This window comes from Phyllosticta citribraziliensis, assembly GCF_038025025.1.
Source record: "Phyllosticta citribraziliensis strain CPC 17464 chromosome Unknown J3D65scaffold_7, whole genome shotgun sequence".
NCBI lineage: Eukaryota > Fungi > Ascomycota > Dothideomycetes > Botryosphaeriales > Phyllostictaceae > Phyllosticta > Phyllosticta citribraziliensis.
In genome coordinates this window covers 1,250,169-1,269,829 of record NW_027117344.1, presented here as the reverse complement: position 1 = coordinate 1,269,829, position 19,661 = coordinate 1,250,169, and the positions used below count along the sequence as shown (strand labels likewise).

The 19,661-nt window shown below is 54.3% G+C and overlaps 7 protein-coding genes across 7 annotated transcripts; 3 read left to right on the top strand and 4 right to left on the bottom strand.

The window, feature by feature from the left end:
• Nucleotides 1-1,429: 1,429 nt before the first annotated feature.
• J3D65DRAFT_406337 (uncharacterized protein) lies at nucleotides 1,430-2,080 on the bottom strand. The gene is made up of 2 exons (XM_066795963.1): nucleotides 1,745-2,080; nucleotides 1,430-1,652 (listed from the first exon to the last, which is right to left on the bottom strand). The coding sequence occupies exons 1-2, from the start codon at nucleotides 1,903-1,905 to the stop codon at nucleotides 1,523-1,525; spliced, it is 291 nt and encodes a 96-aa protein (XP_066654574.1). The 5' UTR covers nucleotides 1,906-2,080; the 3' UTR covers nucleotides 1,430-1,522.
• A 2,015-nt stretch (nucleotides 2,081-4,095) lies between these two features.
• On the bottom strand, nucleotides 4,096-5,153 carry J3D65DRAFT_406208 (uncharacterized protein). The gene is made up of 2 exons (XM_066795961.1): nucleotides 4,299-5,153; nucleotides 4,096-4,198 (listed from the first exon to the last, which is right to left on the bottom strand). Exon 1 carries the CDS (start codon nucleotides 4,926-4,928, stop codon nucleotides 4,434-4,436), a length of 495 nt encoding a protein of 164 aa, XP_066654573.1. The 5' UTR covers nucleotides 4,929-5,153; the 3' UTR covers nucleotides 4,096-4,198; nucleotides 4,299-4,433.
• A 3,606-nt stretch (nucleotides 5,154-8,759) lies between these two features.
• Nucleotides 8,760-9,568, top strand: J3D65DRAFT_406269 (uncharacterized protein). Its single transcript, XM_066795962.1, has 2 exons — nucleotides 8,760-8,824; nucleotides 8,873-9,568. Exon 2 carries the CDS (start codon nucleotides 9,000-9,002, stop codon nucleotides 9,453-9,455), a length of 456 nt encoding a protein of 151 aa, XP_066654572.1. The 5' UTR covers nucleotides 8,760-8,824; nucleotides 8,873-8,999; the 3' UTR covers nucleotides 9,456-9,568.
• Nucleotides 9,569-9,781: 213 nt separating this feature from the next.
• On the bottom strand, nucleotides 9,782-12,142 carry J3D65DRAFT_554416 (amino acid permease; the record flags this gene model as incomplete). The annotated part of the gene is made up of 8 exons (XM_066797183.1): nucleotides 9,782-9,935; nucleotides 10,000-10,242; nucleotides 10,297-10,869; nucleotides 10,926-11,072; nucleotides 11,138-11,223; nucleotides 11,277-11,442; nucleotides 11,611-11,706; nucleotides 11,961-12,142. The coding sequence occupies 8 exons, from the start codon at nucleotides 12,140-12,142 to the stop codon at nucleotides 9,782-9,784; spliced, it is 1,647 nt and encodes a 548-aa protein (XP_066654571.1).
• A 2,145-nt stretch (nucleotides 12,143-14,287) lies between these two features.
• Nucleotides 14,288-16,731, bottom strand: J3D65DRAFT_646359 (pre-mRNA splicing factor component-domain-containing protein; the record flags this gene model as incomplete). The annotated part of the gene is made up of 3 exons (XM_066802272.1): nucleotides 14,288-14,617; nucleotides 14,672-16,439; nucleotides 16,490-16,731. The coding sequence occupies 3 exons, from the start codon at nucleotides 16,729-16,731 to the stop codon at nucleotides 14,288-14,290; spliced, it is 2,340 nt and encodes a 779-aa protein (XP_066654570.1).
• Nucleotides 16,732-16,925: 194 nt separating this feature from the next.
• J3D65DRAFT_627610 (uncharacterized protein) lies at nucleotides 16,926-17,761 on the top strand. The gene is made up of 2 exons (XM_066800558.1): nucleotides 16,926-17,103; nucleotides 17,162-17,761. The coding sequence occupies exons 1-2, from the start codon at nucleotides 16,972-16,974 to the stop codon at nucleotides 17,336-17,338; spliced, it is 309 nt and encodes a 102-aa protein (XP_066654569.1). The 5' UTR covers nucleotides 16,926-16,971; the 3' UTR covers nucleotides 17,339-17,761.
• Nucleotides 17,744-19,011, top strand: J3D65DRAFT_627607 (adenylyl-sulfate kinase). The gene is made up of 3 exons (XM_066800557.1): nucleotides 17,744-18,112; nucleotides 18,212-18,464; nucleotides 18,558-19,011. Exons 1-3 carry the CDS (start codon nucleotides 18,105-18,107, stop codon nucleotides 18,915-18,917), a joined length of 621 nt encoding a protein of 206 aa, XP_066654568.1. The 5' UTR covers nucleotides 17,744-18,104; the 3' UTR covers nucleotides 18,918-19,011.
• Nucleotides 19,012-19,661: the final 650 nt, after the last annotated feature.

The following is a 19,661-nucleotide window of genomic DNA, read 5'->3' as shown; positions in this document are numbered from 1 at the left end:
ACTTGGAAGTAGTTTGGAAGTCGTCAAAGGCTCTTTTAAGCCTCTGCGCCGAAGTGATTGAGTGGTTGATTCGGAATGCTCTTGCGTTTGCTAACGTAGCGAATGGATGGATGTGATAGCGATGGCAATGAGATTTGTGGAAGACAATGAGTGTGGGAGGTGGGAGGTTGACATGGTGGATGTCCATGAGTGGATCGTCTCGGCGGGCTTCGTCCTTCCTTCCCAGGTGACTTCTCTCTCCAACCGGCAGGTGGGCTCTTTGGCGACGCCGACCACATAAAAATTGTGAAATCTGGCATTGGTCCAAGGTACCGATAAGGATCGTCGACATCAGCGGAAGGAGATATTGATGTGTGAGAGATGACTACTGCAAGTCGGATGGTCAGGGGTAAACACAAAGAATCCAACTTGTGCGAACAACGCTGGCTCAATGGAGCGTGGTTCAGTCTAATTTGTGCAGCATTGTTTGAGGATAATGATGAGCCATCGACTTCAGGATCTCGCCTCAAAGAATAGCATGAACAAAGCCACTCTTTGGTGTATGGCCGAATCCTCCCATTCCATGTTGCTCAAGGGGACTTGACACCGCTCGGATGCTCCCTGGTTACAGTTCGTCGAATGGCATGACTATTCTACCTTTCCCTCTAAATCTGCTCTTGCGTATGGAATGGCTTTCACAACCAGTTCTGGAAATGACTTGACATTTCAGGGGTAAGAAACAGAAAAAGAGCTATCCATTCAAGGAGGTTGAAAGGAGGATTTCATTATGGTATTTGTCACTTCTCACACTCAAAGCATCTCAACATAAACATGAAGTCAGGGAAATTGTTGATTATGGCCATCGAGCCCCCATCAAAATAGCACTGGGGACCCTTTGGGCTTAATAGAGTCGGTCTACCTGGGCTGCGTCTTGGGGCCTTCTTCGATGCGCTTGATAGCCGCCCGCACATGCGATTCGACAAAGCAGTACCTCCAGCCGCCCTCGGGAACGCTCCAGCAGGGGCAGTGGAGCTCCTCCGGAGTCGGGTCCTTCTTTGGAAGAAGAGCTTGCTTGGCCTTGCTCCCCAGAGATTTTACCTATCGCTGCGCTCTTCTGCTCGCACCTCCTGAGCCTCGGCGTCGGAGATGGTCTCGAAAGGCTCGCATTCGTCCTGACGCCGGATTTCTTGCATCTCGAGCTCGTCAATCTGCTCGAACGATTCCTCCAGCTCCTTCTCCTGTTGAGAGGTTTTCCGGGAGTCTTGAGGCGCCATGGTGGTCTTGCTAAATAGAAAGGTGACCAAAAGGCTCGACAGCGACGGAATATAAGGCAAACTTGCGAAGCAAACAAGCCCATTGTGCGCTGCTTGACGCTTCAAATGTAGCTTGACCGTGCCAGTCTACATCAACAATGCTGATGCCGCTTGACCATGAAGTCTGAGAGAAGGGAAGTCTCTGGAATCAACAAGGTCAACATTTCTGAACAATGTTCGCGGGACTGCCCATGGCTTGTCAGCCAAACCAAACTGAAGTTCTTTTCGTGTCATTGCTGGATGTGTTGGTGTTCGTGGCATAGATCAGAGTATTGAAGCTCCACTTCTTTCAAGTGTTGCTTATCATGATCGAAATATGTACTTAGCAGGGTTTCTCGGTCATGTGGCTGTCCCCAAATGCTAGCCACAGCGCCACTTCATTCGTTTCATCCCTCAGAAATACTGAAAGACATTCGGAGTTTCTGGGAAAAGGATTGATTGAATTGACTAACCTGGCACATCTCTGGAAAGGGACCGTATTGAGCCGCTCGTGATGAGTTTCCGGCGGCCGAAATTCAGGACTGGCCCCTCTCCGCACCGGAAGCAACCCAGCCGTCCACAACAGCTGCAAAGAGCCAGTCAAACGGTCAGCTCTTGCAGGGTTCCAAGTCATGTTTGAACCTTTCTACTGCTTTCCGAGCGAGCGTAGAATCTTTTTGGCCCTGACCTTGAGGCCGAAGATGGCGAGCTCCCTAGAAACTCCGGCATCTGGCTTGCGGGCCTTGCGGTCCCGAGTCTTCTGTGGTTCGTCGTTCATGACGATCTCGAAAGCTTCCTTGTCGATCTGGAACGCTTTCTTGTCATTTTTTAGCATGGCTGCGTCGTTGTTCGTGTTCTTGGAAGCCATTGTAGCGGTGGTGGATAGAAAATATTAGGAGGAGGCGAAGGAATTATATATCGGAGAGCATCGCGAACTAGCCACTTTCTAGTCTACTCATCTTTCCATGGGCGGCCTGGACGTCCTTCAAGTTGTAAAAGTAGGCGGGAGAGAAACCACATTGAGCCACTCGTGCTGATTATCGGGCGCCAGAATTTCTTGACCAGTCCTCTCCCACACCTCCGTAACCGCGTCTCTCTTGGCCGTCTCAACCCCTGCAAAGAGCCTTCCAAAAGGCGAGTTCTCACAAGAGTTCAGGCTAAGTGAGGGCCTGTACTGCTTTTTCAGCAAGCGGAGGGTTCTCTTTGCTTTGACCTTCAAGTTAAATACCAGAAGATCCCGGACGACTCCAGCAGTTGGCTTGGCGGAATTTCTGTCCTGAGTAGCCCGGGAGTCCTGGTTCATGACGACCTCGAATGTGCCCTGGCCGACTTCCACACGTTTCTTGTCGTCTTTGAGCATTTTCATGTTCGGAGAGGCCATATCAGCGGCTGGCGTCGGCACCGTTTTGACTCGTAAGGTCGCAGTGTGGACGGACATGCGGCGGCGGTGAGGAATGCCGACCACTGCCATCGCGCAGGAGCTGGTAAAGCGATTTCTTGATTTTTGGAATAACGACCCAATCCTCATCCTCCCCATCCTCATCTTCCTAGACATCTCAGTGGTGGTGCTTGGCCAGGAAAATATAAGGGGGAGACCGCGGAGTTATATACTGGAAAGCGGAGCGAACACGGCCATTTTTCGACTGTCCATCCTTTGGTGAGCGGCCTGCGCCTCCTTAAATTGCAGAAATATACAGGAGATGGGCCATTTTGAGCCAGTCGTAATGAGTTCCGGCGGCTCAAGTGCTTGAATGATCCCTCTCCCACGCCGCTGCAGACATTCCAGCCGTAATACCCCCTGTAAAGAGCCTGCCAGGTGGTCAGCTTCCACAGGGGCTCAAGTCGACTTCTTCAGCACCTCCACCGTGTTTGCGGTGGAACCAAGCGCCCTCTTGGTCTTGACTTTGACATTGGCCTTGCGGTCCCGCGTGGACTCGGCCTCTTGGTTCATGACAATCTCGAAATTGTCGTGTCATTGCTCCTCGTCGTCGATGAGCACGCTCTGGGACGTCTTCTCGATCTCGTTGTCCTTGCTGTGGAAAGTTACGTTAGCGATGCTTGGACAAGAATCACTGATCACGGATATGGAAGAACACTCTGAATCTGTGGGAATGGATTTGATTAACTCACCCCTTGTTGGGGAGAAGGACCAAATTGAGCCACTCATGACAAGTCCAGGCTGAATTTTGACTGGTCCTTCTCCCGCACACCCCATCCACCTCACCCGTCACAATCATGCAAAGAGCCCTCTCGACGGCCGGCTACCACATGATTTCAGGTCTGTCCCTTGAGCTTTCGAATCAACTTCTTCGCTTTGACCTTCATGTTGAACATCGTGAGACTGCTGGAAGTCTTCGGGGCGGGACTGGTTCCGGGGGGCATGACAATCTGATAGGCGTCCTGGTCAATCTTGACCGGCTGCTTGTCGTTTTGGAGGGGCTTGTCCTGGGAAGGCATCTTTGCTGTGTTTGGTACGGAAAATATAGAGCGGAGCCCACAAGGATATATACCGGAATTTGGAGTATACAAGGACATCGTTCCTCGTTGCTTTTTCTGACGGTTGCGATATATAATGCAAGTCGTTAGTGAACAATGGCGTCTGACAAAGTCCATATTGTCGAACAATGGATGGAGCGATGGGCACAGCCCGCTTTGGAGATCGAAGCATATGCGTTGTCCGTCCAGCGCGTACAGTACCCTGTCGCTGTACGGATCGGAGCGTTCAAGCGCCTCGGGGTTGCATCTGAGAGCGTGGTGGCGCGGTGACATTGGTTGACAACAGGCGCAAGTCGAGCGTATCGAGTGCGTCAGGGACCATCAAATCCGTTTGCAGTTGATAGGACCGGTCCATGGTTTATACAGTGAGCAGGCAGTCGGCTGACCATTTTGTTGCCCGTCTTTCGGTTGGAAGGAGTCATCACCGTGAGCTACGAAACCACAAATGTTGTCAGTTCAGGAAATCTCGTCACATACACAAAGGAGTCTGAAGCACGGAATTCGTCAGAGAATCAGCATTGTTTAACTTACCTAGTAACGGCTGTCCCAGAATTTGGAACAGAGGCCACTTTCACTCGCTCGGAGCGTGGCCCAAGTGCTCTTGACTGACATGTCCACCACAGCAGCAGCAGCAGCAGCAGGCAGGCAGGCAGGCGGGCAAGGCGCCTAAGCCGCGACAATGCCCTTCTTCTTCAGCTTGGCACGGACGTGCTCGTAAATCTTGCATGACATCCACCCGTTGACCGGGTCAGCCAAACAAGGACAGAGAGCCTGCTCGGGCGTCGGGTCCTGCGGAGACTTCTTGCCGTCGGCCATCTTCTGGACCACCTTCTTTGCACCGCTAGCCATAGTTGACCCCACAGAGCGCAAGGCTTTCTTCAGAAAGCGGTTGCTCGAAGATCGGGCCCCGGCGGCGGTGGGACGGATTCCCAACACCGCGCGGGCGGTTTGCTGCTGCCGAATCTCTTGGACCTCCTGGTTCGTCACGAGATCGAAGTCGTCCTCGTGCTTGGTTTTGTGGATGTTGTTGTTAGCCATGTTGTCAGAGCTGTGGTGAGGAAAATGATCCTTGGATGGGAGGCTGAGAAATTTTATACTGGCGAGCAGAGCGAACAAGGCCATTGTTGCGCTGGTCGCTTTTTGTACACGTTGTATCCACATGACGATGCAGAGCTGTAGACGAATGTCTTCGAGACGTGGAAGGAGAATGCACAAAGCGAATTGCTAACGTGGCGGTGTTCAGCGTATCGAGGAGAAGGGTCGCCGAAGTAAGTACGACTACCAGGGAGCGTCATTTCCAGCCGGCGAAGCCTTGATATACAGCGAGGCATCTCTTGCCAAGTATCCGCATGCCCTTTGACAGCGAAAGTCAGACATTTCTGTTTGCTCTCGTCTTTCTGGCTCATGGGAGATGTCGGGAGAAAGCAGATGATTTGACAAGGAAAATCGACGTGGTAGAGAGACAGCGTCATATTCTTTCCGCCCGCATTTCGGGCAGTGGAGAGGAACCAACGAGCCGCAAGGAATTTCCATAATAGAACGAGAAAGGGATAGAAGGATAGAAGACGGTGGGCACCTGGGAAAACATGGCAGACGTTGGTGTCTTTCGCAGATGTTCTCCTGTCCACCTGTCATTTCCATGATGCTGTCTGCTGTCTGGTATCACCGCCCAAACAGTGGATGAATCGAGAAGAGAAGGTGCGGTCGAAATAGAGTAGTGAGACGGCGAGAAAAAGCAAAGCATTCGCAACAACCCACCCACACCCACCTTTGTTTGCTTTTTTTCTGCTCGCGTATCTGACGGAATCGGTCTGCGGGGATCACGATCCAAACGGGCATGTGCATACAGACAGATTTTGGCCCCCTCCCTTTCGCTCTCCCCTTGTCAGATCAACAACAACGACGCCAGCAACAGGGTCCGCGAAGGACCATGGCCAGCAGCGCAAGTTCCACCGGGCGAACATGGATCAAACACGACGGAGAAGCCGGGATTGGAAAGGGATGCGTGCTCGCGCGCAAATCATGGACCAAGAGCTCTTCGTCGGCGGACGCAAAGCAGCATGGCGCACAATGCAAAAAGGCCAGCAGAGGCCATTTTGCCCAGGCGCGGAAGAGAGGAGATGCAGCCAGCAAAGCAGCAGGGCAGGGCAGCCGTGCAGCTTGGTGGCCCGTTGCGTCGCAAGAGGGCCCAAGCAGCAGAGAGTGCAGCAGTGTGTTTCCAAGGTTTGGGTTGGTGTCTAGTCCAGTCGTCGATGGGCGGCGACGGCGGGACGGCGTCCCGAACTCCACCCATTCATGCGCTCCGTCTTCCGCGCAGCAAACCGGAAGTGCATCCCACGACCCGACGACGTTTGAACTTGTTGACTTGGTGCCGTGTGTGGCGTGCAGAAGATGAGGCGGCGTGGTTGGGGAGAGGTCGAGCTTTTCCCCTGCTCTCACCATGTCTGACCACGACATGATGTTTGACCTGTCATTGCCATTTCCGTTGCCCTCCTTGCAGCAGCCTCGATTGCTTCAATGTTGGTCTCTGGTCGTGTTTTGCGTGGGGGAAAAGACGGCAGCAGACATGTCTGAATGACGGCCGGCGGCCTGTGGTGCAAAACACGGGTTGCGTGAGAGGTGTGGCACACGACATGACGGCGACAAGGTGGTAGTTCAGTACTGACTGCAGTCGGGTCCCGTCCTGCAAACGGGCGTGACCTCTGACTTCTTCCGTGGCACAGGTCAATGTCGATATACCGCACCGCCATTCGTCTCAACTGGCCCGCTCGCCGCCCATGACGACAACAGGCCTTCGCACCCGTTGATGCTAAAAACAGCACCGCCCAACCCTTGTCGTTTGGTGGAGAACCAAAAAAGAGTGCATAGTTGGGCATCTTGGCCCGCAGGAAGTCTGATAAGTAGTGTAGGGCGTTAGCTTTTTTGGCCACCTTGGCCCGTCCCCCGCTGCGAAGCTGCCCGCGATAGTTCAGCAGCACGTCGGAGCCACCAAACTGTGTTGAGCAGCGGGGCAGGCGAGAGAAGAAGCAGGCGACCTGCCGCTGCCACGGGGCTTGAACAGGCTTAGCGGAGCAGCCGGGGGTGGGCCAGGGGCTCAACGGCCATGGCGGCGGCGTGTTGTCTGAGGGAGAACAAGAGAGAGAGAGGAAGCGGAAGAGGAAGAGACAGAGAGCGAAGTGAGACTGAGGGCGGCGGGCGTCTCGTCTCAGCCATGAATGGCATGACGCTTACGGAGCCGGACAAGGACGACGCGTCTCGCGCGCGGCGCGCAAGCTACACTAGCTACATACATAGGTAGCGTCCTGACATCGACCACCACCCGACCACCTCCACCAAACACCTCCACCAAACACCACCACCGTCGTCAGCGACGCCGGCCCGCTGGGATGTCAAACACACAGCTGCAGCCCTGGCACCCGCGCCTTTGTCCCCCCCATGGCTGTCGCCCAGCAGCCACACTTTTGGCAGACGTTTGAAGTTGCGGATCGTCGCAGCGGTTCCTCTTTTTCCCCGTCCTCTCGCCCTGCCCTGCCCGTGGCAAGCCTAAACCATCAAAATTTCGGCCATCGTCATCTTCTCAGACACTCGGATTTTTTCTGATCCCCGCTCCTCTCATTTCTTCTCTGCTGCCCACCGCCGCCCCTCCGCGCCTCTCCTTCTTGCTCCGCCGGCCCGCTGTGAGCGCCACATACGCCCCGACCCTTGTCGTCCACCGTGCTCGCTCGCTGTGGGTTCGATCATTCAAACAGGCCATTCGTGAAGGCTTCTCGGACTTCACGGACGGAGGACGAAGCGTTTCGTTACCACCACACCTGGATGAGAAAGTCAACCTCTCACGCGGCTCCCCTCATCGTCCCCGGCGTTGCCGTGCCACCATGGGTCTCGAAAGAAATGATGCCCTCTAGCTTTAGCTGCAGAGCAGACTACAGCTCCCTGGCGCAAATGTGGTAGTCCGTGAACACTTGGACTGAGTTCGATAGAACAGCTGTACATGCCCATTTTCCCGGTGATAAGACCCCGACTCCCTGCGACTGAAGAAAGGAATACTGGAAAGGAATGTCGGCGTAAAGGATCTACCAAAGAAGAGATGCGTCGAGCCAGTCTGCAGTGGATATTATGCGGATGCTACAGCCGTAGTTTCGTTTCTGCCCCTGCCATAGCATTGCTTGCTTCACTACTGATTCAGGATACGCTTGCAAGAGCATGGTCGACCAAGAAAAACTACCGTTGCTTACTCACCAGGATAGTGACAACGGAGACTGTTTACTCTACCAGTCTTGATGACCTACCCGACGGTAATGCTGTTGTTGTTCCCTACGATCGTGCCCTCCAATTGCAGTACAGTCTCTCACGTACAGACCACAACCACTGGCACTCAACTACGTCGTCTCCCTGATTAACGCCCACTCTCCCGGCTCAATTCATGCCACCAAGATCAAAGATTCCAAATGAGAGAGAGCGAGGACAATCGAGTCTCTTCGATGTATCAGGATGGAGATCTCTCGGTTAAAACAAATGCTCAGATGAGCAGAGCGGGCAAGGGGAACAGGACGCTGGTAGAACACCAGAGACTCAAGGCGGTCAAGAGGAAAATCGTGTCGAGAGCACGTTGGCAAACCAGTATGGCGCAGACTCGCACGAGCATAGAGAGCAGGAACCAAGATCCACAGCGACGACTGACACTCCTCGACACCATCAAGAAGCTCAGCCCGCGAACAACGCATCAGCACACAAGGACGGCGAAAGCTCGTTTGTGCAGAAGAGCGGTTCTCCTGGGGTAGACAATTGCCAGGGAGCATCACCGCCACCCAAGACAGAAGGAAGAGGCTCAACAACGTCGACACAACGGAATCCCAGGAGGAGGAGGAGGCCCAGGATGAGGAAGAAATCGCGGACAAGTGAGTGGAAACTCTGATTCAAGGGTTTGCCAGCTCAGTGCACCATGGAAGGCGGCGTCTTTTATGATGTCGTTGAAGCACAAAACACTCTTCTCCAAGAAGGAAGAAGAAGACGAACCGCCTCGGCAGATGGACGCCCTATATGCACAGCACCGCAAGGTGGGTCTTTCCAATGCAGAATTATCACCGGAGCTGAGTCGGCATCAGTGTGGTCGATATGTGGGAAAAGGTGGAGCGATGGTAGAAAGAAGGATGCCAGGGCCAGCCCCCCTCACACCCGCACTGTTTATGTCGAAATCAATGATACCCCAGGTCAATCTGCAGGGGCGAACGGATGCTCCCTAGGCGTGACTATGGTAGCAGACGAATGCTCCGTGACTGTAGTAGTAGACGGCTGCTCTCTACGCTGCAGCCGTGCCAGAGGGTATCATTTACATTGCGGTGCAAAAGGCCATTTAGAAACAACCACGACTCGTGTGTGACGCCATTTGTTGCGCAATGCTTGTTGCGGCTGTCTGACCGCGGCACAACCACAAGACACAACACAACCCAGCGATCTGGAAAATCCAAAATCGTCCCACCAATGGCCAATCGTGGGAATCCACGGCGAGGAAAATGTGAAATCATCTATTTTATTGGGTCATTTAGGAGAATCCAACCGCTGTTGCATTGCAGCCTCTCCCACCACCTCCACGGCGCGCTCGCCAAACCCAAAAATATCCCCCGCCGCCGATCCCGAATAAAAGAGTTTCTTACCAAGGCACTGCGACGGCGTTATGGGCGTCTTTAGGAGCGCTGCCAAAAAAGCATAAGGTATGCCTGCAGCCGCATGACGACCCAAACAAGAGCGCCGATGGCGCTTCTGCGCGCCGCACGCGCGAGGGCGGCCCGCCGTCTCCCATGCGACCGACCAAAGAAAGCATCTATAATAGTCGCGGCGTCCCATTGGTTGGTTTCAGCTGAAGAGCCAGTTGAACCACTTGTCGAACGCGTTCCTAGAACAAAACGGGTCAGCACTAGATTACGTAGCGGTACTTCGGCAGTTGCGCCCAACTACGTGCATGTACGGTGCTAACGCAGCACCGCACTAGAGCGCATCGATCAAGGGGACCAAACTCACTTTGGCGGCGTCTCCACATAATTTCGATGGTACTCTTCAATCTCGTCCAGATTCTCAAACAGATCGACGTCTTCGCTCTTGATGAAGGTCGTCTTGTGGAACAGTTTCCAGCCGATGTAGAGCAGGGGAAACACGCCCACCATGGTGTAGCTGCCGCGCCGTCCGTCAGTCCAAAGGCGCAACCCAACATTGGTGGATTCGAGTCGACACTTACGAGAAGAAGAATGAGGTGGTGTCCCACTGGCCGGGCAGGAATACCGTGTAGCCCCCCACGAACGTCATGACAAAGGTACCGGCAAAGCCGTAGTAAGCGACATACGGCTGGCCCCACCCCTTGTACGGGAGACTGTCTCTGCTGATGCCCTGCTTCTGAAGCGCGCGTCTAAAGCAGAGGTACGTGGCACACATGACGGAGAAGTTTATCAGCTGGCTAGCAGTGATCAGGTTGATGAACCACCTGCGCCCATCAATGTCAGCAGCATTTAAAGCCAAGGTCAAAAGGGGAACTCACTGCAGCACCTCTGCCGTCTTGTTAGTCACCTGTAGAAACGACAGGAGCGAAATGGCCAGCACGACCAAGACGCAGTAAATCGGAACTCCGTTGCGTGTGCACTTGCGCAAGAACTTGGGCGCCTTGCCCTCGAGCGACATGCCGTACAGCGAACGCGACGCGCAGTAGACGTAGCTGTTGCCGGCGGAGAAAGCCGCCGTCAGCACCATGGCGTTGACAATGTCGGGGAGCACCTTGATGCCGAGGCGGTTCATGGCCACGACGTAGGGCGACGCGGCGGCGCCGGGCTCGCCATTGGTGAAGGCCGCCTTCATTTCCGGGTCATCGTACGGCACGTTGATGCCGACGCAGAGGGCGCCCAGCACGAAGAAGGACGTTAGCCGGTAGAAGACGGCTTTGTACGCCCGCGGCATGACAACACGCGGGTTCTCGGCTTCCCCGGCTGCCATACTAACGTAGTCTGGCCCGGCGATGGCAAAGGAGGCTTGGATCAGGCATTGAAGGAAGCCGAGGAAGCGTCCTAAGTTTCCATCGTAGTAGAGGGTTGTGAATGCGCCGGGATCGCGCCAGTACCTGGGACAAAGACGTCAGTGACTTGTCTCGCTAAGACCGTGGTGTCTTCTACTTACCTGAAGCCATAGCGGTCGCCTTGGGGATTGCCGCCGAGCATTGAGATGAAGGTGAAAAGAATCAGCCCAATGGCAAGAAGCACCTTGAATAGAGCGGTCCAGAACTCGGTCTCTCCGTACCATTGGACAGCCAGAATATTGATAAATCTACCATTGGTCAGCTCCGCCATTCAAAATATGAGCAAAGGAGAGGAACTCGACCAGGCACGTACCCGTACAGCACAATGATGATAGCAATGACACCACCAGCAGGCACTACGTCCGACCAGTAGTGAATGATCAAATTACAGGCCACAATCTGAAAGAATGATCAGTATACAGGCCATTCAAGCGACAAGATCAACGACATACCTCAAAGGGGACTAATAAGGCTTCGAAAGCGAAAAAGTTCCATCCCGCTGCGAAGCCGAAAGCGGAGTCAACGTATCGACTAGCGAACCTGACAAAAGGCGAGCTGATTGGCAGGTAAGTCACAAGCTCTGCCACGGAGCTTGTCACACAATAGATAAACGAGCACCTTCAAAAGGTTAGCTTCTTGGGCTTTGATCTTTCGTGTGGATGGAGAGTTGGATGATTGCCTAATTGTGGCTAGTGCGGTCATCATATCCTCGCGACGAATGCATTCTCCACATGAATTCATCCAATGGAGTAGATCTGCTAGCCCGCGACCTTGGAGTAAACGTACCATATTGTGAAGGCGAGGAACAAGCTCGCGGGACCTCCGTTCATGAGTCCTTTGCCGATTTGCACGTACAGCGCCGTACCAATGGTTCCACCAATGCTATCGAGGCGTTAGCAATTTGAATCTTTCTCTGCGTTCTTCTCGTCGCAATCCTTTTTCATCTCGCGGACGTCTCAATGGGTGTCGAGAGAAACGCCAGCTCCCTAGGCGCAGCCTTGGTGTTGACTGACTGCCTCCTGGATCCAACCGCAGTACATGATATGATATTCTTTCGGTGCCCACTGTGACGTCTCTTTTCTTTTCCACACTCTTCTTCATTTGGACTGGGAGCTCTGGAACACAACGCGACTTACCCAATCAGTTGGATGTGTCTAGGCTTGAGCCTGCGCTGCGTATGGTCGCCAGAGCCGCCTATCTGCAGCGATGCGCTCTCCGGCGAGATAGCGATGCCGCCGCCAATTTTCTTTTCGTCGTCCGGAACGCCTCCCAAGGATGGCGATCGCTTGGGCGGGAGATCGACGCCCGTCGAGGCCATGATAGCGACGGTGGCTGTGGCGGACGCAAGTGCGAGTCGTGATAGCCGCGTGAGTATGCGGTAACTTGTAAACAGGTGATGGTGATCCCGCGGTATCAAGCGAGCGAGAAAGCCAAGGTGCGTGAGGTACTATGAGGAAAGTTGATTGCTTTAAGTTTTGTGGGGGGGGGATCCGTCCTGTAGTTGGTTCGGACAGAGACGTCAGGCTGCCGATCTACCTGGTTGGTACTTGCGATAGACCTGATGGGTTGGATGCGCGTGCGTATGTGGAGATGTGGAGAAGCGAGTTGGTATCTCACTCTCGGGAATAGAGATTCCAATGCCCGCGCCTCAACGGCGTAGGTTTGGTGATGATGGTTGTCGGTACGCGTATCTATCCTAAACGGATGGCTTTGAGGAGGAGGCAAAAGAATTGAGGCACAAACTCCATCTGGGGGTGCGCACGGCAGCAGGACAGGGCAGGAAGGAGCAGCCAATTATGTATGATCGACCGACGACTCGAGGATAAAAGGCCCGGTTCTTCTCTTCTTTCTCTCTGCGGCGCCACTCTGAGGCTGGTTGGATGGCGTGCTTTTCTGGGCGTGCGCCCACGGTGTACAGACTGTCGGAGTGGGGAGTCTGTAAATTGGTTGGTCACTAGATATGTCTGTCGAGCGTGAGATGAGTGTGCAAGAGACACAGAGTCGCCAGGTTTTGAATGGTGGGCTGACAGCCTGACTGCGAAGACGTCGCAGTTTTCGCCAGCTCAAGAAGATCTCGTCCTGCGTAGGGCTGTTATAGGCTGTGTGTAAGTAGATGGTGGGAGTATACACATGGACGGCAGCGGCGATGCCAAGAGAGGACTGGATGGCGCTGGTGTCTAAACAAGGAATGACGCGATATTTGCCGAGAGACTGCACGCATGAGGTGAGAGAAGAGGTAAAGAAAAAAGTGGTAGTGGCTGTTGTCTGGATACAATCTGAAAGCTACCTTAGTACAATACCAGGGACGCAGTTGGGAAGGAGAAACTAGTGTACCTCTCCCCACAATCACCACCACCGCTCAGTTCTCGCTCCATCTGCCTCGGTAGCGCAGCGTCGTATACCCAAGTTCCGTACACATGTTGCAGCAGCATAAAAGCAGCTTACGCCAACCGGCACGGCAAGTGCTTCTTATCGGCCTTATCCGACTCCAAGCCCGCGCCAAGTGCTCAGCGCTCGCCGCCGAGACAAGACCAGAAAACAAGTCCCGCCACTCGACCGCAGCCATCACGCAGCTGACCGCCCGTCTCAGAAAAGTGGCTGAAAACGTTTTCTAAAGCCGCAGACGTATTCGTACATGTCGTGATACCGGTGGCATTCCTCGACACCAGGCGCAACAATCGCTTCTTCCCCGTCTGTGCGCCTGGTGGCTTCAGTTGCCGCATGCATGCGTGCAGGCAGGGCCTGGAGTGGGAGACCCTGGTACCGGCGTACCAATCGAACAGGAGTGCAAGAAAATGCGCAAAATTCTGGCCAATCAAGCGCAATCTGCGGACATCTAGCGGCGGCCTATCTCTGGCCGGCGCGCTTGATAACCAGGGATACCGCGTCTACGTCGATGGCTGCCGAGCATCTCCACCTACTGTACTCAGAATTTGATGACACAGGCATGTCGTCCAAGACCGAGACTACACGGTGACTGGTGGCCTACGGATCGCCAAGCCCCGAGAGAACCATCAGCTCCGCGCCAGGTACATAGGTGTCCAATCCAAAGAAAAGGCAGCTCCCAGATTGTAGCAGCGGTGCTGGATGAGCGCTTCCTCGACGGAATTGTGGTGCTGACTGATCGCTCCCCAGGCACGGTGTGGCGCTGATTGAATGTCCCCAAATTGTCGCTGTGCTAGGCAGTGTCATTTGTTTTTCTATCCGTTGTGGTTTTTACCAGCAGCTTGTACCCGCTCTTCTTCTGACCTGTTCCGGCTGGATGTGACGTGCGTCTTTTCCTGTCAACGATAAGCTGTGGCGATCATCGCTGGTGCCTGCCAGTTGGTGAGTTGTTTGAAATGGCACAAGGCTGGTTGCGGGTAAACACTTGAATACGTGGGCCCAACACCACCGCTCGAATTTAGCAATACGCAGCCCCTCTGCCGAAAATGTACCTGTTGGTGGGCAAGCAAGAGCCGACTTAGTGGAAGCCGTTGGTGCCCTCCTCCAAAATGTCCAACTCCTCCTTGCTCTTTCTGTACAGTTCCTGAGCTTCTCTCTCCCGTCGACTGACAAAGGCCACCTCGTCTCTCAGAGATTCCAGTCGCCTGGGAATCGCTGCATCCTCCGAGATTTGCAGGGTGCGAAGGGAATCAAGCTCGACTCGCGTCTTGTCGAAAGCTTCCGCAGCGTCGACTATTTTTTGCCTCAGGGTCTTGGCACGCTGTTGGTATCCACCGAGATGGAGTGCAAGCTTCTTTTCGATTTTGTTGCCCTTCTCAGCGGTAGCCATGATGGTATCTTGGATATTCTGTTTCACCATTAGCTCGTTCCAAGACACATAAATCAGTTCGGAGCAACATACGTCAAATGCTTCGACCATAAGCTGCTGCTCGTCGATCTCATCCTCGCCGTATCCAGCAAGCCCAGGCAAGATGGAATCCTTGTGCAGCTCGTCCCAGGCTCTACTAAATTCGTCGGTGTTTTTTCTCGCCTCGTCGGCAGAAATCTCCAGCGCCAGCTCCATTCGCGCTTTCTGCATAGACCGCTCATCCAAAGATTTGACCGACTTTGGAGTGCCATTGACTTTGGCGTGGCCAAACTTCCTCGCGTCATTGGCAATGAGGAGCGCCGCTTCCTCCAAAACGGCCCTTTCAGCCGGGTCCTGGACTGCCGAAGCCCTTTCTTCCATTGCGTTGACGTCGACTACCGAGGGTCGAGGCAGTCCTCTTTGGTAGGCTTGCGTTTGACGCGCAAATTCAACACGATCTGCCGCTTCCCGGATCGCCCTCTCCCTCGCATCTCTGATTGCTGCATCCTCCTCGCTCATCTCGGCCCGCATGATTTCTTGTTGCTCCTCTGGCAGCTCGAGCTCCCAGTCCGTCTCCTTTGGCTTGGGCAACGCCGCAAATTTGCTCTTCACGTCAGAACGCAATGCTCTCTCCCGCAGTTTCATGTCTCTTGGAGTTTGTCCGACGAGTTGCATGCCGTTTTCTCGGTTGAGACTGAAAGTGTCCCGCGGTGTCTGCATGGGCGTGGAGCCAGGACCGTGTAGGGGAGTTGCGCCCACACCACCTTGACGGAAAGGAGTTGCCATTGGATTTGGAGTAGACACCGTCTGCTGGCTGGGTGTAGCACCACCGTAGCCTGTTGTTCCATTCTCGAGAATTGGAGTGTTTTCTCCACCGAGGAGCGCAGACTGGGTATCGGTTCTTGCACGGGCATTCCGAATCTCATTGGCGATGCGATCCTCTTCGGGGGCGGCTCGAGGAGTCCGCAACGGCGTGCTGCCCACCATGTTGGAGTAGTTGCCAATCAAGGCCCTCGTTGCCTCGTTTTCACTACTTCCAGCGAGTTGGCTTGCTCTCTCGCCTGCCATGCCCATCTTGACAATATCCTCGAGTTCGCTTTCGCCCACTTGAGGCGCAGGCAGCTGCAAGGATTTTCTCTTGCTGCTCCTCTCGGCTTCTCGAATCTTTTGCATCTGAGCCGCTTTCTGGGCAGCCGCCGAGACAGTAGCCGCGCCACCTTTGTCATTCTTCCTCTTCTTACGCTCCTCGCTGTTTTGATCCATCTCGTCGGCCTTTCGTTTGTTGGCCAGCTGCTGTTTCCTAGGATCAAAGGCCTCTCTTTCCTTTTCGTTGATTACCGCTTCTTCCTGAGTATCGTAAAAACCTGGCGCCGGGGCTTTCTCAAAGGGAATATCCGCGTTGTAGTCCATCTGCCCCTTCTTGACCGTCGTGACCTTGATGTTGATTCCGGCATTCTTGAGCTCCCTGCGCTTCTGCAGGACTGCCAGCCGACGTGATTCCTCCAGTTGCCGTTCGCGGGCTTTTCTCTTTGCCTTTTTACCCTGTGTGTTGGCGAGGCGGGCTCTTGCCTCGCTGAGCATTTCCTTCTCGTCTTCATCGAGGTCGATGGTATCGGGGCGAGCGGGCTTCGATTCTGGGTCTGGGTCGACTTCGCCGGGCCGGAGCCTTCTCACATCGTCTGCGCTCGGTGCAGCGGTTTCGCCTCCGTCTGGGCCACCAAGGCCGAGGTCGTCGTTTTCCTTGGCCTCTGCTTCGTCGAGTAGCTTTTGATAACGCTCAAGGCACTGGGTTGCAGTTCGTCCGACAATGGGGGCAATGGTCCTAGGCCATCAAGTCAGAATCGCCTCTGTCACTTTCGGGGATCAACCTACCTCCACTGGGTGGGCATCAACTTGGCCAGATGCAGAAGCTTCTCATCTTCCTCTTTCGACCACTCGACTTTGCGAATGCTAGGGTCCAGCCACTCGCTCCATCTCGCCTTGCACTGCTTGGGCGTCTTGCGCGCGAGCAGGGAGGAAACGCGCGCCCATTGGTTCAGGCCGTATTTGGATACGGCAACCTTGACAATCTCATCCTCGATGTTGGTCCAGACTCCTCCTTTGACGACAGGCATTTTGACGCGTGTTTCCGCGTGGGGGTATTGTTTCGATGGTGTGGTTCAGAGATGTCGAGACGGAGCTTCAACTTCGAAAGTGGTCGGCGTACGGCTTGGCACGCTAGTCTTGGTTTGATTTAGCGTGACGTTACGATCGCACGGACCTGTCTGACATCACAGGCAGGTTGCCAGTGAAATAACCTCAGTGTGCTGGCTTGCGTTTTTTGCTCTGTCTACGCTTCCTTCTGTGCTTGCAAAATGATACTCAGATTACCGGCAGCAGTGAGGGTATATGGCAAGGCTTTTACTGGACGCCATCAAACGCTCCGACTTGCCTCCTCTGACACAAAGTCCAAGCCTGAGGAAGCAGAAACTGCCAAATCTACCAAGGTAGCTTCATCACTGCTTGATTTTACACTGCCCACGACCCTAATCTTCTTTAAAACAGGACGGACAGCAGTCCAAGCACAAAACGGGCCAAACTCAAGCGGAGAAAGACGAAGAGCTGAAGAAGAAGATGGCCGGCATTGCAGGCGACGGTGGTGAAGCCGGGGTCGAGTACGAGAATGGAGAGCCGACTGCTATGAAGAGGAGCGTCCGGAACAACATGTTTCGCTACATATGAGCTTCTGAATTTCCATTCTGATACACCACCCTGGACGTGAAATTATTGCGCCAGGAGAAGGTTGAGACGGTATCGCTTGGAAAGGCTCGAACTGTGAGATTTTCGGAGTTTCTCGACCAGGCTGTTACAAGCTGGAACGGCATCGACATGCCTCAGCTTCGACTTTACATGGTGCGCGAATGTTGAGCCAGCAAATCTAAGGCCTCGTCTGAACTCGGATTTGTTTTGATCATTGGAAATACCACTGCTGTCAAGGGATTCCGTTGCACACCAAATGACCAATGGTCGTGAGCATTGGAGGCAGAGAGGATAGGGAAAGCTCCAGTGACTGAAATCAAAAAGTCGGAGGAGAGGAGTCTGGGATAAACGGGAGGTCGACCAACTCCGAGTTGCGATCTGCACAGGCCTGGTGTTATCGATAGAGCGTACCCCACCTCGCCCGCCGGTGGTGGTATGAGAAGAGGTAGCTCTGGCATGTGTGCGCTGTTGTAGAAGCCTCTTGATGGTGTTGAAAGAGGGCGACAAAGACCGCTGATGAATGACGCGATAATGGAGCGCATAGAAGGCCAGGGTGTTGCGTTTCAGCCCTGTGTCGTGCCGCGCGTTGGAACAAGGCGTGCGAGGGCACCACGTCGACGCTAATAAAATCTCCAGCGCCCCGGACCGACCCTCTTGCTGGCATTGACTCCTGAGAGAACATCAATTGTCCTCTTCCACGACCTTGCCCTGTCTCCTCACTCCCCATCCATTACTCATATCCAACACCATGGCAACGTAGGTGCGCTTTCCTTCAAAATCCGATGTTTGCGTTTTCCAGCACCAGACAAACCCATCTTCTTTCATCTCTGGCATTGAGAGACTGAGCTCTCACAGCAACATCACCTGGCACCCCGGTCTTACGCGCAAGGAGCGCAACGAGTTCCGCAAGCAAAAGGGCTTCACCATCTGGTTCACCGGTCTCTCTGCCTCTGGCAAGTCCACCATTGCTACCGCTCTCGAGCAGCACCTGCTCCACCTCGGCCTCGCCGCCTACCGCCTCGACGGCGACAACGTCCGCTTCGGCCTCAACAAGGACCTTGGCTTCTCGGAGAAGGACAGGAATGAGAATATTCGCAGGATAGGAGAGGTATGGACACCATCGCGAGAAGGAGCACGGCACCCACGGCTGCGCTAGACCCCTCTCCGGGGACGAGACCAAACAAAGATTGATCCTTTGCAGGTTGCCAAGCTCTTCGCCGACTCCTCCACCATTGCCATCACCTCCTTCATCTCCCCCTACAAGGCCGACCGCCAATCCGCGCGCGACCTGCACGCCGCCTCGCAGTCTGCCGAAGACGAGGCCATCCCCTTCATCGAGGTCTACGTCCAGATTGCGGTCGAGGACGCCGAGAAGCGCGACCCCAAGGGCCTGTACAAGAAGGCCCGCGCCGGCGTCATTCCCGAGTTTACCGGCATCTCGGCTCCCTACGACGAGCCCGAGAACCCGGAGATCTTGATCAAGAGCGTCGAGACCCCGGTCGAGCAAGCCGTCGCTCAAATCACAAAGTACCTGCAAGACAAGGGCTTGATCAACGTCTAAGAAGGAAGACTTGGTATCTAGATTTGACGATTTGCATAAAAGCGAATGTTGTATAGAGCCTCCCACGGGAATGCGAGCTTATTTTCAAAACACGACGTTGATTCGAAGCCTTTAGATTCGTCGGGCCGTTGCGTTTTGCTTGCCCGGGCGTTTGTGACGCCGCTGACCTGGTCGCAGATCTGATCGACGCTTGCTTGCCTGGTGATGCAGAAGCGGACGGGATGAGCCGTAGTCACAGCTTCTTTGGTGGCGGGATCGAGATCTTTCTCGATGGACCGATCGCACCACAGAAGCGGTTTTCGTGATTCAAAACTGCGCCGCTGCTTTTCGTACATCACCACGGCTTTGTTGTCTGGTAGCGAGCTTTGCACCGCCTAGCTTGCACTGCCCTCCAGATGAGGAAAAGAACTTTGATTATGATTGTTGGCGAGGCTAGCCAAGGTTCGTGGCATCTGCCACAGTAAGTTAGTCGTCGCCAGCGAGACCAAGGTCTTTAATTCCCAAGGCTCATAAACAGGACGATAATTCCCACATACGAGGCGAGTGTCCATAGCCACACTTCAGGAAGGGGACTCGCTGTGTTCGAACGCTCCTTGACCACACACAGCCCACGAGCTGAAAACTCCCCATTGGAATTTCCCCATTTCGATTCTTCCCGAACGCTTGAATGCTCCTCATCCGTCTCAGTGATAGTTCGTCAAGCTTTGACAGGGAACTGGCCCGGATGCTCCTTGGTCACTCCGC